This window comes from Galeopterus variegatus, unplaced genomic scaffold, assembly GCF_000696425.1.
Source record: "Galeopterus variegatus unplaced genomic scaffold, G_variegatus-3.0.2 Scaffold521, whole genome shotgun sequence".
NCBI classification, from domain to species: domain Eukaryota; kingdom Metazoa; phylum Chordata; class Mammalia; order Dermoptera; family Cynocephalidae; genus Galeopterus; species Galeopterus variegatus.
The window spans coordinates 133496-156066 of NW_007726632.1; the positions used below are offsets into that span (position 1 = coordinate 133496).

General features: G+C 48.5%; 1 protein-coding gene across 10 annotated transcripts in view; it reads left to right on the forward strand.

Moving 5' to 3' along the window:
- CEP164 (centrosomal protein 164kDa) overlaps positions 1-22571 on the forward strand; it is a 73379-nt gene that overhangs the window by 36617 nt on the left and 14191 nt on the right. For 8 of the 10 annotated variants that reach the window (XM_008569620.1, XM_008569625.1, XM_008569622.1 and 5 more), the window contains 7 exons: positions 7959-8342; positions 9598-9678; positions 11550-11630; positions 16152-16237; positions 17142-17309; positions 18243-18398; positions 20814-21023. In XM_008569620.1, the coding sequence (XP_008567842.1) occupies positions 7959-8342; positions 9598-9678; positions 11550-11630; positions 16152-16237; positions 17142-17309; positions 18243-18398; positions 20814-21023 (1166 nt within the window). The remainder of the gene's footprint in view (positions 1-7958; positions 8343-9597; positions 9679-11549; positions 11631-16151; positions 16238-17141; positions 17310-18242; positions 18399-20813; positions 21024-22571) is intronic. The other 2 variants (XM_008569627.1, XM_008569626.1) reach the window with 2 other exon arrangements.

Here is a 22571-nt window from a genome sequence, read left to right on the forward strand (position 1 = left end):
GAAGTGCAGGGAAAAGCCTCACTCGAACCTGAAAAGGTACCTACTAAGGTTAGAAGATCGCGTGTCCTTTTGTGGGGAGGCATGTGAGTAAAGTCAATTTGCCAGTCCTGGCCAGGAGTGTATCCTGTGGCCTGGTGGGTGGGAAAGGACCGAACTTGGAGGCCACCTTGATTGGAGCAACAAGTACACAAAGGACAATTTTGAGTAGTTTGTTTTAGTAACTTGGCCATGTGGGGGGAGTAATATAAGGACTGAAGAAGGTATAGTAGGGGTTCATAGCTTATATGAACTGAATTATGGAAATCTAAAAGGACTTGCTGAGCTTGTGTGGTAGGGAGGACATAGCGATTGGAGAGAGTATACCAGTTATCCTTCCTCTGTGCTCCCAACTGTTGGAAGTGCTGTATTTCTTGGGGTGTGTTTTGGGGTAAGGATGTAGGGGCCATGAGAAGGACCTGAGTGGGAGAGGAAGAGTGGGGGCCTGGTGATTGGGCAGGCTGTTTTGCAGTTAGTTCTGCCAGTTTGTTTTCCTGGGCTATAGGGTCATTGGAGGTTTGGTGTCCTCTGCAGTGTAAACCCCAACCTCCTTTGGGAGTTGTGCAACTTCAAGAAGTATCTTGATAAGATGTCTGTTTTTTATGGACCCTTATTGAGTGGTCATGTATCCTCTTTCCTTCCATATGGCTGTGCAGGAGTGTAGGATGTGGTAAGCATACTTAGAATCAGTGTATATATTGACTCGTTTGTTATTTGCCATAGTGAGAGTGTGGGTGATGGCAGTGAGTTCTGCCTGTTGGGAAGTGGTGTTAGGGGCAAGGGGGGCAGCCTCAATAGTTTGCCCGGGGGACAGGCATGGATGGCATTCCCATCTATGAACCACATATGTTGGGGTCACATAATGGGATGCGGGGAGATGTGTGGAACGGGATTGAGAAAGAGGTCTAAAGCCTCCATGCCATTATGTTCTAAGGGTTGTGAGTGTTTTGGGATGAGAGTGGCTGGATTTAAGGGAGGGCAAGGTTTAAAGGAGAACTGGGAATTTTCAATAAAGGTAAGGTGGATAAGTTGTAGGTGGGAAGGGGAGAGAATTGACATGGCCTTATGGCTGAGAAGGTCTTGAAGATGATGGGGAAACAAATGACTGTTGTCCAAAAGTTAGTTTAGAGCTTTATTGTGCTAAAAGGATGGCTGCTGGCAAGGCCTGTAAACGGGGGGCCCATCCCTGGGCTGTGGTGTCTAGGTATGCAACAGGGGAGGAAATTTCTTCTGCCTCTTGTCCCCAAACCCCGACTGCCAATCCTTGGGTTTTGGTGACGTATAGGATAAAAGAATGAGATATGTTTGGGAGGGATAGAGCTGGGGCTGCGAGGAGAGTGGCTTTTAATCGCTGGAAGGGAGAATGAATGTTCTTTGTGAGATCTAAGGGAATGGCAGGATCCCCCTTGGCTGCCTCATAAAGGGTTTTGCTAGCATGCCAAAGTTAGGAATCCACACGTGGAGATATCCTGCAAACCCCAGGAAAGAAAGAATTTCACTCTTTGTGGTAGGAGTTGGTAGTTCAGAAATTAAACTTTTGCGATCCACTGTTATTTCTCTGGTGTTGGGGGTGAGGTGGACTCCCAAATAGGTAACTGAAGGGGAAGAAATTTGGGCCTTGCTGGGGGACACTTGATATCCCCTGGAGGCCAGGAAATTAAGGAGAGCAACAGTGTGGGCCTGTGAATCCTCATAGCAGGGGCTACAAAGGAGGTGGTCATCCACATATTGTATTAAAGTGCTAGAGGTTGGAGGGAGTTCAGATAAGTATTGAGCTAAGGCCTGGCCGAAGAAGTGGGGGCTATCCCGAAACCCCTGAGGTAGTACTGTCCAGGTGAGTTGTTGGGAATGGAGCATGTCAGGATCAGTTCCAAGTGAAAGTGAACAGGTTTTGAGAGGAAGGGTATAAGGGGGCAGGAAGAAAAGGCATCTTTGAGGTCAAGTACAGAGAAGAAGTGGGTTGTTGTTGGGATTGTGGATAGAAGAGTATAGGGGTTAGAAGTGATTGGGGTTATAGGTAAAACGGCCTCATTAATGGCCCTGAGGTCTTGAACTAAATGATATGAGATATTAGGCTTTATAACCGGAAGGATGGGAGTATTAAAAGGTGAGTGGGTAGGCCATAAGAGATGAGAAGAAAGGAGTTTGTGTATGGTGGGTTTGAAGCCTATTAGGTGTTTGTTAGCAATGGGGTATTGTGGGACATTAGGGGACAAAGAGGGGTTCCATAACTTAACAAGGATGGGGGAATGGTGCATAGCAATGGAGGGAGAAGTAGTGTCCCATACTATGGGATTAACCTTGTCCGAGGGGGATGGGAAGGTGGAAGTCTCTGGGGCCAGGTCTGGGGCAGCTTGTAACAGGAATATTGTAGCTGGACTTAAAGTGTTTAGGGTAAGAGTCGCTTTGACTTTGAAAAGGATGTCCCATTCCAGTAAGGGGGCTGGACAGTGAGGCATTATTAAAAGTTTGTGTGTGAATTGGGTGTGATGTAGGGTGCAGGAAAGGTGTCGAGTGATCCATGGGCAGTATTCTGATCCCATGACTCCTACTATTGTGATAGAGGATGGGGTTGTTGGTCCTGCATATTCAGGAAGGGTGGAGTAAGTGGCCCCTGTATCAGTGACAAAAGAGATTGGTTTACCTGCTTTGAGGCGAGTTACCCTGAGCTTGCATGTGGTGATCTCCATGGGGGCCTCAGGCCCTGGGCATCATCAGTCCTCCTGGGCAAAGCCAAGCAGCTCTGGTAGGGATGGTTGTGAAGCCAAAGGCTGTGGGTTGGGGACTGGGCCACTCCCTCTCCAGCGAGTGGAACAGTCAAACCCCCAGTGACCTGGCTGTTTGTAGTAAGACAGGGCCTGGGAGAGGGCTTGGGGTTAGAATAGGCCCCTGCCCAGTGGCCAAGTTGACCGCATTTGAAGCAGTTCCTGGGTGGCGCTTGCCCCTTGAGGCAGCTGTCTCTGGAGTGTGTGAACCACAAATAGCATTAGTCAGGAGCTGGTATTTGGCCTGATCTCTTCTGTAATGATCTTTCTTCTCCTCTTTCTCCCTATTGTTAAAAACCTGAAAGCTGTGTTGAAGAGGTCTTGTTGGGTCGTATTTGGACCATCCTCAAGTTTTTTTAGTTTTTTTCGAATATCGGGGGCTGATTGGGTAATGAAATGAGAGTGTAAGAGGGCCATGTCTGCAGGGGAGTTTGGGTCTATACATGCATATTTATGTAGGGCCTCAGAGAGGCAGGTTAGGAACTCGCTGGAATTTTCAGTGGATCTCTGTGTTATTTCTCTAAGCTTGTCATAATTGACTGATTTGTGAGTAGCCTTTTGGAGTCCGTAAATCAAGTGTGTGATCATGTTATCCTGGAGACCCTGATCCCTGTGGCCAGCCTGGTAGTCCCAATTTGGGTCTGTGTGAGGTACAGCAATGGCTCCCACTGGCTACCTATTATTTTGAGCATGTACCTCGTCTGTCTGTTGTTGGGCCATTATCCAGACCTGCTCCCTGTCCTTGGGGGACAAAGTAGTAGTGAGGATCATAAAAATATCATGCCAGGTAAGATCATAAGACTGGGCAAAATATCTGAATTCCTTAAGATATGTGTCCATGTCGGACTGGAAAGATCCCAGTCATTTTTCAATTTGGGAGAGATCAGAAAGGAAAAGGGGATGTGTACCCGCATAATTCCCTCTGTCCCAGCCACTTCACGGAGGGGGTATAAAGGAGCCGGAGCTGAGGCAGGGTTGTTACCTGACGAAAGGGGAGAAAGGAGAGGGGTTGTGTGGCTGAGGATGAGCATCTCGAGACCAGGTGTGAGGAAGAGAGGGAAAAGGTGGAGGGGCTGGTGAAGGATCTGGAGCTTTAAGGTGGTGGTCGGGGAGCGGAGTGGTCTGATGTATCAAAAGATTGATCTGAGTCCAGAAGGGGAGGTCGGGAATAAGCTAGGAGAATTTGAGATGTAGGACAGTTTTGAGAGAGAGAAGGATGTGATTGAAGATAGAAAAAGGCTTGAACATAAGGAATCTCTCTGACTTTGCTGTTTCGGTGACAAAAGCTGTTTAGGTCTCTGAGAGTATCTAAATCAAGAGTGCCATCTTGTGGCCACTAGGATCCATTGTCTAGTTTGTCAAACAAGGTGTTTGGGTTTTAATGTCTCCCTGGAGACCAAGGAATTGTCCAGGAGACCACCCGGAGGCATAGAGCATGGATTACAGTAGAAAATGAGACATTTAGGTTTAATGTCTCCCTGGAGGCCAAGGGGTAAATTGGCCAGGAGACAGCCCAAGGGTGAGGAGTGTGGAGGTTTGGATTGTGAGGGTCCCATGTAGAGGGTGAGAAAGAAAATGGGCAGTCCTAGGAGAAGAAGAGTGCCAACAAAGAGTGTCCTCTTTGCTGTGCATCTTCTTTTCCAGTGAAAAGCCACTGACTGGCTACAGGAGCATCCTCCAGTAGCTGGGGGGCATGAGAGGGGTTCCTTTGGCCAGGCACCTGGGCTTCGAGAAGTAGTGAGAGAGAGCGAGTCGGGGGAACCTGTGGTGAGAGAGGACTGACCCACTGACTCACCATGAGTTGAGGCCGATGTTGGATGTGTTGGCCTGAAACGGCAAAAGGAGAATGTCCCAGAGGTACCCGGTTCGGCAGGTCTGGGAAGGGTGGCCGAGGGCCAATCACCCCATGTGGGGATTGTCCGAGAATGCTGGCCAGAACCCTTCCTGGGTTTCGGCACCAAAATGAAAGAAAGTGAGCCAGAAGGCTGGGTACCGATCAAGCTTTATTAAAGGAAAAGAATCTGCTGGGCTGGGCTCAAAATGGAGGGCAGCCGTGGTTGACCTCAAAATGGAGAACAGCACCATGTGTGGGAGTGGGAGAGCTTATATAGACTGTAAGGAAGGCTGATGTAATCAGGGAGGGGTTTAGTGCTGGTGTGGAGGAGTTTCTGTTTTTCAGAAACCACGAGGTTTCTCCTAAGGGAAAGGCTGGTGGCCATTTGGTGCTGAGTGTGAATAAAATGGTGCTGTTCACATTCAAGATGGCTCCAGTCATATCCAGAACCTATCACAAATATAGTCTAATTCCTGTATAACCTTGAAAAATAAATATTACATCACCATTTTGTAGCATAGGAAAAGGAGCCTCAGCTACTGTATCTGCAGGACACTTACTTGTTTTTAACAGTTCAGTCAACAGCCCTTTACCAAGCATCTCTTATGTGCCAGAAACTAGGTACCGAGGACAATAGGGAACTAATCTGGTGAGGGAGACAGAGAAGGAAATCAGCAATTAGAATAGCTATTATGGTAGAGAATGGGGAAGGTACATCTCAGGTCAGCTGTCCCAGAGATTAAGGAAGGCTTCCTGGAAGAGGTGATGCTGTGAGGACCGGTGGGAGTTTGTCAGGGTGGAGTGTGTGCATATGTATTTTAAGAATATGCATGGCAAAGTGGTGAAATGGCATGATATTTATCTGCAGGCAGAAGGGGAGGATGTCTGCAGGGTGTGGCTGGAGGTGAACTATGAAAAGCAGGCACAGGCTGGCCCGAAGGGCTGTGGGCCACTTGAGGAGGCTTGAACTTTACCCTGCAGTCCACAGTGCTGTTTGTGGTTTGACACCTCCTCTGTCCAAAGTCTGTTTGTTGCCAGGCAGCCTTCTGGAGGACAGATTTCACTCCCAACTTCAAGCAGGAGAGCTTTTCCTTAATCTTGGGAGGAACCTGGGCAGGATGGATTGACCCACTTGCTGACTGAGGGGGTTTGGCTGGACAGACACCCCTTCCCCACCCCCAAGAAACTCCCACCTTCTTGAAGTCCTCTGAGCCCCACAGACCGATTACTGAGCTCCTGCTGAATACTGGCTATCTTAGGGGAAATGGAGATGAGAAGGCCTGGTTTCAGTCTGGAGCTGCTTCTCTTGAAGAAAACGAGCTTTTCTCACCCCCTTCTCTTAGCCCAGTGACCCTGGCAGATTTATTCCATGCTAGAGGTTAGGGATGTGGGGAGGATGGGCAGCACCTGCCTTTGTGCTGGAAAAGCATGAGGGAAGCCCACTTCTTCTCTATTTCACCCTCTGCTTTTATTCCTGGCTTGGGACTGGTGTCAGTATCACCACTGTGTTTCATGCCACTTTGCTTTGGGCAGTAAAAGCTCATAATCAGGGCCATCTGGGACATTTCACTTTACTCAATATTAGCTCAATTCCTTGAGGGCAGGATCTGTGTCTTGTTCATATTCGGATCACTTAAGCAGTGTTCGGCACATAGAAGGTACTCAGTGAATGAACTTGTGGGTCTCATCATATAAAATTAGTTAACATTTATGGGACACTGACAGTATGCCAGGCACAGTTCTAAGTTCTCTAACTCACTTAATGGGTGTTAACTAATTTAATCTTCTCAACAACTCTATGAGGTAGGCACTACTATATCCCTGTATTTCAGAGAAAGAAACTGAGACACAGAGAAGTGAAATAGCCAAAGGTAACATATCTGTAAGTGTGGAGCCAAAATTTGAGCTTAGGCAGTCTGTCTTCGAAGCTGAGCTCTGAACTACTCTGCTTTCCTGCCTCTTTTGGAAAGCTTGGGTTAGCTTGTCAATAGGCTGTCACATCTGCAGGTGATGGTCCTATCTTTGGGCTCAACAGATACATTAATAGAACATTAATAAATGCCATGTTTAGGGCTTCTCCTTTGGTCTCTCGACTCTCTAGTCATCATACTTCTCATTTGAGTCTTCAGGGTGGGGAATCAGGAAGTCTAAAAAAGCCCTGATCAGAAGTTGTTCAGCCTGGCAGGCCAAGTGTGTTAGCACAGATGTTTTCTGGAAGGAAGGCTTCTCAGCCTGAGCCCAGGAGAGATCACTGGCTGCGTTTCCAAGGGAGGGTTTTCTTTTTCTCTTTTGGCTGACTCTAAAGAATTTAAAAGGAAGCAGCCTTTGGTTTTTACTTGTCTTTAAAATGAGGTTTATGTGTGAAAAGCAGGGTGGGGCCACTGGAAAGTTGTGCTGCTTGGGTTTCTTTGGGAGCTTATTACATTGACAGCCTCCCATTGCTGCCCCTTCTATCCACCTGGCTTCATGCCAGGGCCGTGCATCCTCCTAATGACAGTGTACAGCAGGGGTCTGAGAGCAGGGCCATTTCTACCTGGTGTGGGACTCCTCTAATGGCAACCTGCTTGGGGACTCTCTGCTGGGCTGCCCAAATTTCTCAGGACCATGTTGTGGCCTGAGGCTTTTCCTTCCCTCCCTCCTGTCATGGGTGTCAGACCTGCCTCATGTTCTGAAGGCTCTACCCTCCTCCTTTATCTTTCATGGACATCTGCTTCAATAAATCTCTTGCATGTCTAATCCCATGTTGGCATCAGCTTCTCAGAGAACCCAAACTGGCAGTCTTTGGTGGAGGATGCTGTTTCTAGGGTTGCTGATACTCAGCTTGTACATAGGAGGCTTTAGGAAAAGGAGCTCCCTCCTGTTATTTTTCCCCTACTGCCTATTAAAAGTAGAAAGCAGAAATTCTAGACTTTGCTACCTTTCTGTCACACAGTTGTCCATCATCATCTTTAATAAATATTGGCTTCTGAGTCTGCAGTGGTATGATTCTGCTAATGGGGCTGGAATGAGACAGGTTTATTACTCGAGGACATGATAGGTGATGACAGTGTTGTGCAGTTCAGCGTAGTGATTTCCAAGCCCATTAGTGTGTGGGGCTCAGGTTGGGTGTATCCAAATCACAGTAGAAATTCTGATTTAGATCTGAGCTGGAACCAGGAATCAGTTTTTAAAAACTATTTGAATATTTGATAACCACTGGGGTCAGGACTCAAGCACTGGCCTGTGCAAGTCAAGAAATGGCAGCTCTGTTTTGTAGCGTGTCTCTAAACTCCTTTTGTACGTTCCTGATGTCTTCCTCTCTAACATGGTCTGCTGCTCCCTAGGAGTCTCCGAGAACAAGCCAGCCAGAGGAGAAGAAGGACATTTCTCTCAATTCATATGTTGTTGGCCCCTCTACTCCTGGCCAGTTCTTCAGCCAGAATGAAGACAGCAGCCTGAGCAGTACCGAAGGCAAAGGGCGACAGGGAAGAGGGGTGAGTCCCTGGTTCCTAGAAGAAGAGAATGGGAAGAGTGATCCTGGGGCTTCCAGGAGGCTGATGCCCCCTAGGGTGGACCCTGGCAGTGATGAGCCTGCCAAAGCTTCTAAAACAGAGGCACCAGAAGACCTGGAAAATGTAGGAGAGGAGGTTTCCAGAAAGGAAGAGGCAGCAAAGGAACCAAAGAAGGAGGCTTCTGCCCAGAAGGAGAGCAAATCAGATGCCAGTGAAGTAAGTCTCTATGTCCTTTTGGCAGTTGCCACCTGCAGCCCTGTGCTGTTCTCTCCAGCCCTGTGCAAGTTCTTATCCCCACATCCTTATTACTGAATCAGGAGCTTCATTTTCAGGCCGTGCACTGGGCTGTCAACATCAGCCAGAACCCTTAATTGTGACAAATATGCCCAGACTCAGCAGGAAGTAAAATCCTGAATGAAACTGCAAACCTGCTAGCACTAGAAATTCAGGGTAGAAATTTTCTTTTCCATTGGCATCCTCTGGGGATATTCATGTTCTTCTTTTCTCCTACTTACTTCTTCTTCTCCCTGCCTGCCTCTGCCTTCTATTCTTGACACCAGTTTGAGGTCAGTCACAGTTGCAGCAGTCTGAGTTCCTGTAGGGAGGAGAATACTGTGTGGGGTGGGGTGGGGGAGGGGGAAGGTGGCAGCACCACAGTTGGAGTTTCCTGCCCCAGTGTAGGTAGATTAGGTTACAAGAAGACTCTTCTCTGATTTCTGGGGCTCTCTCTGAACCAACCCAAGACATTGGAATGGTTGCTGTGGTAAGACCAGGCCAATGACCAAAATGGACAGAAATAGGTCTGAGTGGGGAAAGCCTTTGGCATTTGAGATTTTCCAACCCTGAGTACTGTTCATTCTCCAGGTAGATGGTGAAGGAGTTAATTAATTAATTTATTCATTCATTCATTCCTAAACAATTGATATGGAACCAACCTAAATGTCCATCGATGGATGACTGGATAAGAAAAATGTTGTATATATCCATAATGGAATCCTACTCAGCCATAAAAAAGAATGAAATTCTTCCATTTGCAGCAACATGGATGAGCTTGGGGAAAATTATATTACATGAATTCATTTAAAGAGGTTTTATCTATTTCCCAGAAAAGATACTCATGTGTTGTTTTTTTTTTTTTTTTAAGAGAGCATCAAACTTTTGTGTTGCCAACTTTTAAACCATCTCCCCTACACTTGGCTTTCCTTCCATGTGTAGATCCTTGCTAATCTGATTCAGGGTGTGTTTGTCCATACTCGTCTGGGCTGCTGAACCCCACTGGGGTGGGGGCTGGTGCACATGTCCAGGGAGAAAGGCAGGGTCCACAAGACTCCTTCACATTTTCAAGAAGAGGTGGATTTGGTTTGGGCTGAGCCCCATGTTGTCACCATGGCCTGAATGAAATTCCCTGGATAGTGACCCTGACCCTCTGTGCTCTGCTTTGGGAGAATTCTCTGTGGATCTGTCTCCTCAGGAGTCGGAGATTGGTGAACATGTCAAAGAACCACAGCTCTCAGACACCATGGCTTCTGACCCCAAATCCTTCCTTGGCCTGGTGAGTTTGAGATGGTGGCAGCAGAGTGGTGGTTAAGAGCATGGATTTTCGAGCCCCCAGGGCTATATAATTTGCCTGGCATCACACAGCTTGTGAGTGAGGAAGTTAGGACTCAAACTTGGGTCTTGTCTAGCTCATTTCTCAGCCCATTAACTAAGGATAACACTACCTGCTTTATAGGTGTATTGTGAGAAGAAAATAAGGTAGAGAATGTAAAATATTAGCATATAAACATTAAATAAATGTTAGTTCTTATTACTATTACTGTTGTGTGAATTGCTTGTGAGATCATGTGAGTTGCCTCTGGGCTCTACCAGGAACATTACATGCATCTAGGAGGTTTGGGACTGGTATGTTTGTGTATATGGGATCACCAATCTGTGACGAGGACCAGTCCCCAAGCTCTGCCAGTAGAGATGCTGTGGTTTCATTTCTCGAGTTAAGGCATTGTCCCGGAAAGCCAGCATCCATGGCATCTTTGTCTTAGACCTTCCACACAGCCTGCTGTATCTTGGTTTCATTTGCCGGGTCTGTATCAAAGGGGAACAGTTTGGGGTGCTTTTTGGCAGTGCATTACCTCAAGAAGCCATCCTCCATCTGTTTGGAGCAGGCAGATCAAAGGGAAGGGATTAGTAGGCAAGGGTTAGGGATGAGCAATAATGATATGTGGGGGTGCAGAGGAATTAGGAGGGGCTGTGTGTACTAGCCTGTCACTGACCCGTGGGTTTAGGAGGCAGATGGCAGCTGCCTTAAGTGGAGAAGTCATACTGAAAGGAAAATGTCACCAAAAAAAGAAGAAAACCCATAAGCCTTCCTAGCTTATGGCAAAAAGTCATTGTTATTGGCTAATATTGTCCATGAAGAATAGGCATGTCACAAAACTCATGGAAATAAGTGGTCAGGTCCTTCTGAAGCAGTCACCCATGTGGAGAAATGTGCCCATCAGCATTTTTCTTCTCTATGGGAATGAAGGGAGGAGGCCATGGACAGCAGGACCAGATCTTGTCTGGGCATCGCGCCATTTATCAGGGCTGATGACAGAACTGTCACCATTAGCATGCTGTTGGGTAGCAGTCCTTCACTTAGCCCAGCAGCAGTCTAGGCTCGGAGGGGGCGGGGTTGTGGTCCTGTTGCAGCCAAAGGGCAGAGAGGAGCTGGTGCCAGTGTGGGCTCTTGCTGCTTGTCCCTAAGAGAAGTCTGTGGAGGAAGCATGGCTAACTAATCCCCATTGTACAGAGGGCACCTGTATGGGTAGAGGGTGGGAATGAGCTGGAAAGAGCCCCCCAAGCCTTGTTTCCAAGCTGCCCATAGTTTTCCGGGCACTTTTGCCTCTCTTCTGGTGCCCTCCCTGGTGAACACTGAAGAGGAAGAGACAGCCGGAGAGTGACATACTTCGCAGCATGTGTCATGGAAAGAACTTGGGCTTTGGAGTCAGCCCAGGGACCTATCAGACCCCCAACCCCTTTGCTTATCAGCTGTGTGAACTTGGGCAAATTACGTGTGCTCTCCATCTGCTTCCTCATTTGTGAGATGAGGATGAGAATTTCGGTCTCATAGGGTTATTTTTTTCCCAATGATTATATTATGAAAAATTTCAAACATACAGAAAAATGCAAAGAATTTTACAGTGAATACCCACATACCACCTAGAGTCTGCAATGAACATTTTCCCATACTTGCTTTATCACATATCTTCCCACCTAGTCACACTAGTCACAGTGTTATTTTGAAGATTAAGTTAGTATATGTTGAAATGTTTAGCACAGTGCCTGGCACATAGTCGGTGCCTTTCTGGAAGGTGGAGGAGAGGCCGCAGTGGGCGCTGGCAGTGACAGAGCCGGAGCTGACCTTCCCATCTCCACTGTCTGCAGGACTTTGGTTTTCGCAGCCGGAATTTGGAGCACCTGGATGTTGATGTGCTTTCCCCAGTCCTGGATGGAGCCCATTGGGAGGTGAGTCTCTCTGGGTGGTGGGCTGAGCTGGGCCCTCATTTTCCCTGGTAGTCACTTTTGGAGATAACCTAGAGCTGAGCCCCGCCCATCCCAGGGTATGTTTCTGGAAGTTCTTTCCCTCCTAATTCATTAAGGTATTGCCCTGACTGTGCCTTTGATGGGGCTTCGGATCATTCCTGTTCTGGTACTGCTATGAATTAAAGCATTTTTTTCCCCATATGTATATCCGTTTATCCATTCATTCAGCAAGTGAGAGATGATCACCTGCTCATATGCAAAGCACTATGTAGATTGCGGATTTCAAGGCTCTTCCCATCCTGGCCCATCCTCATGCTCAGCCCACCTGCCACCCACCAGCCAGGTCTTCACCCCATACACCAGGCTAGTACTCTGCCTGCCCAGCTGCTTCCTTTTGTCCCGGCAAGCTCTTTCTTGGTCTCAGAGGCCCGTCTCTGAAGCTACCTCCTCCAAGCAGGATGGATTGTTCCCCTCAGTGCTTCTTGTTTTGTTTTATGGTTGTTTGTCTGTCTCCCCTGCCAGATGTAAGCTCTGTGCAGGCATGGATGACATCTGACCCAAGTAGGATACAAAGATGACTCAAAGACCCTGTCCTTAAGGTGCTTCAAGATAAGAAGGTCATTTTTTTTTTCCTTCTCTGTGGGTTGGTTAGGAGAAGAATGATTCTGGCACATGTTCTCTGTGAATTTAGGGAGCATTTGGTTTGGGTAAAATGGAAATTTGTTGGGTAAAACAAGGTGCTTACTATGAACCCAGCCTGGGAGCCTGTAGTGAAATGCATGCTGGAGACAGGGAAGAGTTTTCAGGCCAATTACATTTTAGCCCTACATATTTCTTTCAGCTCTGGCTTTTGATAAAGCCTCCCTGGGCCACTGGCCAGCCACCAGGTCCCTGCTGGACCTTGGTCATCCTGTTTACAGCACTGGAGGGATGTGAAGGCACAAGCAACGGCAGGTGGGATTAGTCAGGAAGGGTTTGGAGTAGGTGATTTGTGACTTGGGCAGTAGGTGAATTGTCGAGTTGGTGGGATTGGATGGATTCCATTGCTCTGGTTTCAAAGTGTCACCAATATCAGAATTATTTGGGAGCTTTAAAAAAGGGAGATTTCTAGGATCTGCCTGTGACCTAATGAGGCCAGCAGTTCCTTTTTGGGTCATGCCACTTGGTATAAAGTAGAAGCAGGGCCTGGCTTGGATTTGGTTCTCACGAGGCACCCCCATGAGGCAACCTGCCCTGGCAGAGAAAGCCCTAAGCCCCTCCTGCTGGAATGTGGGCCACGCTGGGTGCTCAGGTTGGCTGACCAAATACAGCCCTTTGTGGAGCTCAGGCTCTAGCTCACTCCTGTGGTCAGGGCATGGAGGGGTCGATAAGGGAGGTGGAGCTGGAGGAACAGCCCCTTTGTGGAACAGACAGACCATAGATGTAGTCCCCTTTGTTCTTCGTGTGGGCTCCTGCCCATTTTGCCATATTCTCCAGATCTCTCCCAAGGCCAGGACCAGGGCAGAGGCTTAGAGCTGAGCTGTACTAGTTTTTGTTCAGTTAAAATATTATTTTTACAGCCTTATTGAGATATAATTGACCTACAATAAATTGCATGTATTTAAAGTATACCATTTGATAAGTTTTACCATACTTATATACCTTGGAAATCATCACCATAGACAAGACAATGCTCATCTGATTATAAACATAATGAATTTTATAATAAATTAGAAAAGTCATCATAAAATTATTTCAAACAATACAGAAGGTCAAAGTTCCTTACTTCTTTTTTTTTTTTTTTTTCCTTTTTGGTGTCCGACAATGGATCGCAACCCTCAGTGTCGCGCCCGTACCGGACCGGGACCGGCAACGGGATCGCAACCCTCGGTGTTGCTCCCATACCTCGCTCAGCCAGTGAGCGGGAACCAGTCTGTATGTGGGATCCGAACCCTCGGTGGGAGCGCCACCGCGCTCCCAAGCGGTGCACTGTAGCAGTGCGCCACTGGGCCGGCCCAAAGTTCCTTACTTCTTGCAACCTTATTCCCATAGGTGGGGACCATGAGTGGTTTCCATTAACATTTTTCCTTTACCTTTCCAGAAAATTATCAGTGTACATCAAGCGAATATCTTTTATTTATGGGACTGGCTGAGTAGCTCAGTGGGTTAGAGTGTGTGGTGTTATAACACCAGAGTCAAGGGTTTGGATCCCCATAATAGCCAACTGCTGAAAGAAAAGAAAAGAAAAGAAGAGCATATATCTATTTTATATTTGCTTATCTTTTTTCCTTCCCACAAAAATTGGGAGTGTGCTGCCAAAACTCCTTGGTAACATGCTTTTTAAATTCGAGAATAGTCCCTTGACTTATTTCTATGTTATTTCATACAGATTTCCCTTATTCTTTTTATTGGTTGCATAGCCTTCAGGTGTATGAATGTACCAAGATTTATTTAACTGGAGACTGGATCTTAAACAAAAACAAAACCCCGGAGCTGAGTTAAGGATGGGGAAATGGCGTTTTGGAGCAGTTTCAGGCCAGAGGCTTAGGATGTGTTCACTGTTTCCCTTTTCTGAAGAATGCTGACGTGGCTGCTTTCCTCAGCTGGTTCCTTTGCTTCCTTTTCTGGGGCAAAAAGGTCTAGGGAGCAAATAAAACTCTACTTAAGGGACCCTCCATCTGGATATTTTCCCAAGGTATTCCCTTTTCTCTGGCAACAGGCTAGTTCAATGTCACAGAAATATAGAAGATGAAACTTCTAAAATAAAGGGGAATGGACAGAAAGACTTGGTCTGCAGCTGGCCCTCCTGTCTGCCTGCCTTTCTCCTCATGGCACCTGCCTTACAGCCCCAGAGTCCTTTCTCCTGCAGGGTTCAATCCCTACATTTTTATTACGATCACTCTTCTTTGTTGCTCATCTTATATTTTAATTTGTTAAATGGAGTTGGCCTGTGCGACTTTTTTTTTTTCCTTGAGAAGTGTGAGAGGGAGACATTGGATGAGGTTGGTATGGTTTGTAGGAGAGACAAGTTGTGAGTTGAAAGCTGAAAGGGAACAAGGTGGGGTGGAGCAGGCCGTGTGCTGCTGCCATTGTCTGCGGGCGCTGCCCAGGCTGATGCTATGAGGAGTGGCAGCCCTGGCAGGGAGCCCTTCTGCTGCAGGCACTGGGAGGCACTCATAGGCAGCATTTCTATTTTTAACGTAATTTGGGGGAGCTGGGTTTTAGGTCAGGCCCTGCCCTTCCGTGCCCATCCAGATGGCAGAGTCAGCCACAGCTGCTCGGGCCCAGGCTGCCAGTGGAGAGGTGTGGGAGGCTATGGGCACAGGGCTAGGGACCCCATTGGGCAAGACGGAGTGAGCTGTCTCCTTCCCCACCTCTCCTGTTGACCTATGTGTCCCAGAACAGACGGGGCTCCTGTTGGTGTGACAGAAGGAGTGCAGGTCCTAGAATGAGGACTGGCACTGGCAAAGCCTTTTTTTTGTTTTTTGTTTTTTTGCCTTAGGCTGGGGGAGAGGGAGAGGAGTGTGGGAAGAGGAGCTAACATTTATGGCATGCCTTCTTTGGGCCAAGAGTTGGGCTTTACTACATGATCTAATTTAATCCTCACCGGAAACCCTGTGAACTGTGGTTTACTATCCCATTTTACAGTGGAGGAGACAGACTTCCCAGATAGGCAGTGCTAGAACAAAAGGGTTGACCCCAGGCCGACTACACTACCATACCCCTGCGGACAGTTCTTGAAGTGATTGAAAGTAGGGTTTTTTGTTTTTGTTTTTTTTTTTGTTTCAAGCCAGCTTGCTAAATTTGCCTAGACAGCAAACTTTAAAATGAGATTTTGGATGTTTTTTGGGTGGATGATGTAATCCCTGTCTGGGAAAGGGGGTGCGTCATTGTCTACTGATGGGACCAGGGGTGGGGAGTGGGGGTTGGAATGAAGCAGAGGAGTGCTTTGTCTTCCTTCCTCCAGGTGCTAGATGGTGCCCTTCTCATCTGGGGTATAGCTCTCTCTTGTTCCACCAAGACTCTGTCTCTCCAGGATTCTTCCTTTCTAATGTACTTGCCTGCTACCCCCAATTTTGCCCACTTAGTTTCAGCAGCCCTGTATATTGCTGGCACTGCTGATCCGGCCCTCTGTGGATTTGGAGTGTTCGTGGCTATCTCTGTTTTCTCTTTGCAACTGGCAGTGGAGACTTTCAGCAGCAGGAGGCAGGATTTTCTTTTTCTTGTGTGTTCTCCTTCAGCCTCTGGCTTCTGACTCCGCATACAGTAGCTATGGTCATCTGCCTTCTCCTCCCCAGGCCAGCAAAGCCAGCTCTGGAGCAGCTGTGAGCCTGGGGGCTTAGCCAAAGCTTGGGAAGTTTCATTGTACAGTATACAGGCCTTCTGTTCTGGGTCCTGTATGGTCCTCATCCTCTTGAGAGCCACCTCTCAATGCTTTCTCCTAAGTATGGGAGTCAGCAGGAGGGCCGAGGAACCCAAATGCAGACCCCTTCGTACACACTTTCCACTGCTTCTTGCCTACAGGCCCAGAGGTTAGGAATACAAGACAAGGATGACAGCCAGTCCAGCCAAGATGAGCTGCACAGCAAGGAGTCCAAAGCCTCGGAGAGGTACAGTACATGGGAGGCTGTGCTCAGGGGCCTGAGGTGTGGTGTGCCTTCAGGATGGTATGGACTTGGGCAGAATTCCTGGTATGGGTGGTTGGCATGGCTCACTGTGCTCCTGCCTGAAGGCAAATGATGAACTGGCTAGATGGCTTTGCAAGGGCTGTATGTGTGTGTGTGTGTGTGTGTGTGTGCGTGTGTGTGTGCATGCACACCCTCATGCATGTGTGATTCTGCACCAAGAAAACATAAAGTGCCATTGAGTGCATTTGGTAGAACTCTGTGCACATAATAGCATCATTGTGGGTCCAGGGCTCTGTCCTCCTCACTGGAGTGGGTTGATTAAGCCATGTTTGTGCCTGGTCACAGGCCAGGGCTGAAATAGCCTGCCAGATGTCTGAGGGAATCATGCTGGAGGGTCAGTACTACAGTTTAGAGCTGTGAGCCAGGGCAGACAGAGACTCTGGCCTGAGCACATGGTAAGTGCCACCACCCTGGAAGGGGAAGGAGGGCCATCGTTCAGCTTTCTGGACCCTGAAAATGCAGCTTCATGTATTTTCTAGTCTGATCACTTGAGTCTGGCTTCTCTTTTTCTTCCCATTTTCCACTCAGTTCTTCCATCCTTTCCTGGCCCTAATGATAGTAAACTTGGGGAATGGACATATTTGTGAGACCCAGGGACCCAGGGAACTTGACTTTGGTCCAGACAAAAAGGAGAACTCAGCAGGGAGTCTCCCCTTCCTTCGGGTCTGCTTGTCGTGCCCTCTGCGGCTCTCTGTGGGTATGGGAGCTGGGCTGGGAGCCAGCCTGGGAGGAGGCATTGACCTAGGTGTGCACACCACTCCCCCAATCCTATTCCTGCTGTCCAAATGGAGGGGCCTGACTCTGCTGCTCTGGCTGTCCTAACCAGGTTATCTCCTCCACTTATGCACGGGGAGCAGCTCCAGATTCCCCTTCATAGCTGGACCACTGAAGAAGGGTCTCTGCCAGCCCCTGAGGGGCAGCCTGAGCGGAGGGAAGCAGAGGAACCTGGGGAGGACTCTGTAACTAGCCCCACTCCGCCACTTTCTCTTGAGAGGTAAGGATGAGGGGAAAGTGTCCCAGGTGTTGATGGCCCCTCAGTGTGTAGTTGGTGTGTGCGCTGCTGCTGAGAGATGGGGGTGGGCCTGGATGGGGGTGGGGGGAAGCAGGGCAGGTTTGCAGCCTAAGCAGCAGCAGTGGAAGTTCTGCTTCGTGTCCCACGGGAGCTGCGGGAGGAAATCTGCTGCTTCCTAGTCTTCAGTCTCCTGCTGAAATTGGGGTACACAGTCTGATTAGAGGACCTTAGAAACTCTTGAACAAGGAAGTGTCTCTTCTGTCTCAGCTGCCTCCATGCCTCCATGCCAAGGCTGGGGCAAAGACTCTGCTGTCACCCTGGCTGCTCCATTTCTGTCGGGAGAGCCATTTCCCAGTCCCCTCCCTGGCAGGACCCTCCCTTCCAGTTGTCATCCTACCTCCAGTCATTTAGCCAACCCAGCTGGAGCCCTGCTGTGTGCTAGGCCCAGGGAGAGAAGGAGGTGCGGAACCACAGGTCTCCCTGAAGCCAGCTTAGAGGACCTTCGCATCTCAGCCTGGTTCAGAGCCCGGTGCATATTTGTTAGTTCTTTGTCCCCCAGGCAAGAGAAAAATGCTGGCCTTTGAATTCATCTGGATGGAATGACTCACCAGGGAGCCTGAGCACCAGCGATGTTCAGTCAGCAGCAGCCATTGAACACCTGCTGTGTGCAGAGCTTCTCCCTGGGTGCCGTAACCATCCTGCTTCCCGCGTGGGGCAGGAGTCTCTGGTCTTCAATGCAGCAACTTGGGAAGAGGCAGGGAGGGGAGAGGGAGATTTGAGAACTGAGGTAGGGGAACTTCATCAGGGCTCTCTCTCCTGTTCCCCATCCCAGCTCTTTGACCCTGAGTAGAGTGCATCTTGAGCCTCTCCCTTTCCTACTGGCTTTAACACAGTTGCTTCCTTATTGCCATCAAGGGAGCAGGCTCCAAGCCCACCTGCCACCCACAGGAGGGGCAAGGAGCAGCAGTACCAGGCCGAGGAGCTGGGCCCAGGGCAGGAAGAGGCCAAGGAGCCTGAGGAGCCTGAGGAGAAGGTGGCGGTCAGCCCCACCCCACCAGTCTCTCCAGAGGTGTAAGGGCCAGTTTTATGTGTCTATCCCTGTCCTCTACTGTGTATGGATTGCTTAAGTGCCCATTCACCCTTGGACAGTGGGGAGGAGATGCTCTCGCTCTGGCCCAGGGGGTGGGGAGAGATTGAGTGTATCTTTGGTGCCCTGTGTGAAGCCTTGAGAGATCCACTCGACCGCCACTGATTCTCTCCTGGGGTCAGCTTAGGTCCCTGGTGCTCCTGGTCAGGACCCGAGGTACGAGCGTGGATGAGGGGTACCTCCTGGCTCATTAGCAGAAACCTACTAAATCATGTTCCTTCCTTTACCAAGCACTATTTTTCCCTTAAATTTTTTTATTGAGGTGTTTATATACATTGAAGTACATAAATCTGAAGTTTACAGTTCAGTGAGTGCACGTGTGCACACCATGAGCATTTCTGCCCCTCAAGAAAGTTTCCTCATGCCCCTCTCAATCCACCCACCCCAGGTCTCCACTGTCCTGGCTTCTATCCCATAGATTCGTTTTTCCAGTTCTCCACCTTTGTATGAAGAGAATTATACAGTATAGAGGATATATCTTTTGTGCCTGGCTCTTTCTCTGGCGTATTCAACTTCGCAGTCATCTCATAGATCTTTTAGGCATTGTTTACTGCCTTGGACCCAAGCTAGGAGTTTGGGACACTAGATCGTTAAAACTGGGAAGGGAGGAGAGGCCACTGGAAACCAGCCCGTGTACCTGTGTGCCAGGTGTGCAAGCAAGCTCACTGGTGTGTGTAGCCTGGGCACATGCTACCACACGGTCTGATGCCCCATCTTTCTGCAGCATCTGTCCCTGGGGTTCCACATAGGTTTGCAGCCCACAGGGGAGACAGACATTAAAAGGTACCATCTCAGGGAAAAAAGATGTTTTCAGCCAAGGTTGGAAATGAGTTGGAGGGTTGATGAGGCGGAGAGCTGCAGGGGGAGGCTCTTTCCGAGAGCAGGATTCTCAGAGGAGGTGGCAGCCATGTCTCTACCATCTGCATCAGTTGGGCTGTATCAGGGGACTGAGAGGAAGCCGGGGTTTGGAAGGAAGGGGGAGATGGAATTGGGAGCAGAGGAGAATTGAAGCCATAGCTCAAGACTGGTTCCAGTCTGAGTAATGATTTTAGGAAAGGGGGAAGGAAAGATCTTATCAGTATTTCTTTCTCTGGTCTCAAGGGGCTACAATGGAATTCTCAAGTCCTTGTTTTCTTCTGCTCTTTTAATCTGATCCCGCCTGGTGCCTTCCATCTGCTGCGGTGTCAGGGCTGGAGGGAGAAGGGGGTTCTGAGTCCCCAGCAGGGAGGACTGTCTCCCCTGTTTAACTCTCACCCAGTCCTCTTTGACTTGGGTCATGTCCACATGTTCCTGCTGAGGTCGACCACACCATTGTGCCAGGCCTGCAGCAGCCTGAGCACTGTGTGGGAATGGTGATGGCTGTGGGGCGAGACCAATTTCTAATATAAGATTTAGGGACCTGGAAATGCAGACATATACTGGCCTTTAGCAAAATCACTCTTGGAAGTGAAATACTATATCCTGCTTATGCTTTTGTGACTCAGAATGTTCTCAGGTTTTCTGTTTGGGTATTTCCTTCAACAACCAGAAAAAAAGGCAAAAATAACAGTCCTCATTACTTTATAGATATCTCTTTAACCAATACCATTATCCCTTATCTTACTACCCACGTATGCATCCAGGTTAGCTCTGAATTTCTTTTACTCTTCTCCAAACATTGAATTAACTCGGAGCAGATGAAAACATGCACCCATGGGCAGTATGGGACATGACACTCCTGTTGTGCTCTTGCTACATTTTTTGGCTTAGGGAAACATCTCCTGCCTGGCTCCCTCGGTGGTGTGGGAGGGCAGTTTCCCATTCCTGGGCTTCTATGGACTATTGTAGGTCTCAGGGCTAGGAGACAAGCCGGTGCTTCTCCTTTGGGTTCATGTACATTGGTCTCTGCTCAGTTTGGGAGGTAGAAAACAGTCTGGCATGAGCCTCAAGCAGCAGGCAGAGCCCTAGTGGCGAGATGGAAACAGGGCCATGAACCATTCTGAGGAACAATCCGTTAGGGTCAGAGCTTCACCTCTTTCTGCTGTTGCCAGCTCTTGAGCCACAGGTTTAGGATTTGACCTCAGGCTATAGCCTACCTGGTCCACTGAGAACGTCCCATGGGCCACCCTTCTCCCTAGGCTCTTAGGGTCTTAGACAGCCAGAGTGGGGTTTGTCCTATAGAATAAATGCTGACTGTATCTTATTGTCTGCCCTTGGGTGACCTGATTTGCATGTGTGACTCCTGATTGTGGGCCCTCCAGTAAGATTCTGTATGTGATGTTCTGTGTCTGTATGAACCTTGATGCTAACAGGTGGATGAATTTTAAAACTAGTGATATGCTGTTCCCCACCCGTGGTAGGCGATCTACAGAGCCTGTGGCTCCCCCAGAGCAGCTCTCCAAGGCTGCACTAAAGGCCATGGAAGAGGCAGTGGCCCAAGAACTTGAGCGAGACCAGAGGCGGCTGTTGGAATCAAAGCGAGAGAAGATGCAGCAACTGCGGGAGAAGCTGTGGCAAGAGGAAGAAGAGGAGATCCGGCAGCTTCACCAGCAGAAAGAGAAGTCTCTCAGGTCCTGTCCTTCCCCTTAGGCACACTCCCCAGGGAGGTGGGGGAGCGATGAACATCTTCCTCCCGCCCTGGAGTCCACTGGGATGCCCATGGCCCCATCAAGACTACTCCTTTAAACTTCCCCCAGTGACTTCTGCTTACATCTCTTTGGTTACTCCTAGTTGCAAAGGAGACTGGGAATTTCGTCCTTTAGCTGGCCTCTTTACCTGATAGAATAAAATCAGGGTTCTGTTAGTAAGGAAAAAAGGAAGAATGGATATCAAGAAGGTAATGAGCAACCTATCACAGTGCAAGGTGGGAAAGGTGCTACACAAAGGTGTTACCATATTTCATTTACTTGGCAATTTAACTACAGGCTAAGTCTTGTCCTCTTAGAGAGAACAGCCAAGAGTGGTAGAGAACTACTTTTAGATCATACTTAGCAAAGACTGTATAAAACATTTATGCTTAATTTAGAGAAAATAAAACAGAAAACCAACACCTGAGTACTGGGAGGGTCAGGGGCAATCTCTCTCAGCCCAACATAGTATCTACTGGCCCAGATTCTCATATCATGTCCTCCTGGGTCTCTTGCCAGGGAGCTTCCCAAAGAACCGACCTCTCCACAGTATCCTCCTCTTCCAGCCAACTAAAAATTGAGGCAGGAGCCCACACAAACAGGGCGTGTGTGACTCAGCTTATTTAAGATGCCACGTCTCAGTGTCTCCTTGCAAGCCCCTCAGCCTCCTCCCCTCTTCCTGGCCACCCTGGGCTTGGCTAACTGTGCTTCTGTCCCTCCCCCAGGCACCCTAACTTCACAGGGGCCTTGCAAGAGCCCACGCAGGTCGTGGTAAAGACTAGCATTGCAAAAGTATCTGATTCGGGGAGGGCCTGGAACACAGTGCAGGCGGCCCTCCCTATATGCAGGGGATCGGTTCCAGGACCTGCTGCATGTACCAGAATTTGTGTATTCTCAAGTTCTGTAGTTGTCCCTGTGGAACCTACATATCAGAAAAGTCAGCCATTCATATACGTCGGTTCTGCATCCCTCGAATACTGTGTTTTTGCTCCATGGTTAGTTAAATCTGCGGATGTGAAACCCATGTTTAAGTGGACCCATACAGTTCAAAGCCATGTTGTTCAAAGGTCAACTGTAGTTGCTCAATAAACGGTAGCACTTGTTTTTATTTTCAGTTGAAATCAACACAGTTTCAGCTAGTCTTGACTAAGCAGTTTCTCTGCATAGTACCTTGCCTGGCTGTCTTTGAAATAGTTCATCATGAGAGTCCTGTTTCTGTGTACACTTGAGCCTTTGTGAGGGGTGGGGCCTGCTGCTCCCTGGTAGAAAACTTCCACTTGGAAATTTCTGGAAGCCCCAGCTGATCTTTAACAAATGTATCTTAAATGAGAAGGTGGGCAGGAAGACAGAGAGGCTGACTCTTAATTTCCTTAGTTATAAAATGAAGAGATTACACTTAACTTTGAAAGTCGCTGCCAGTTCTAACATTCTGTGTTGTTATGTGTAAAATGTAGTCATAGGATAAAGAGAAAGGGTTTCTACTTAACTCAG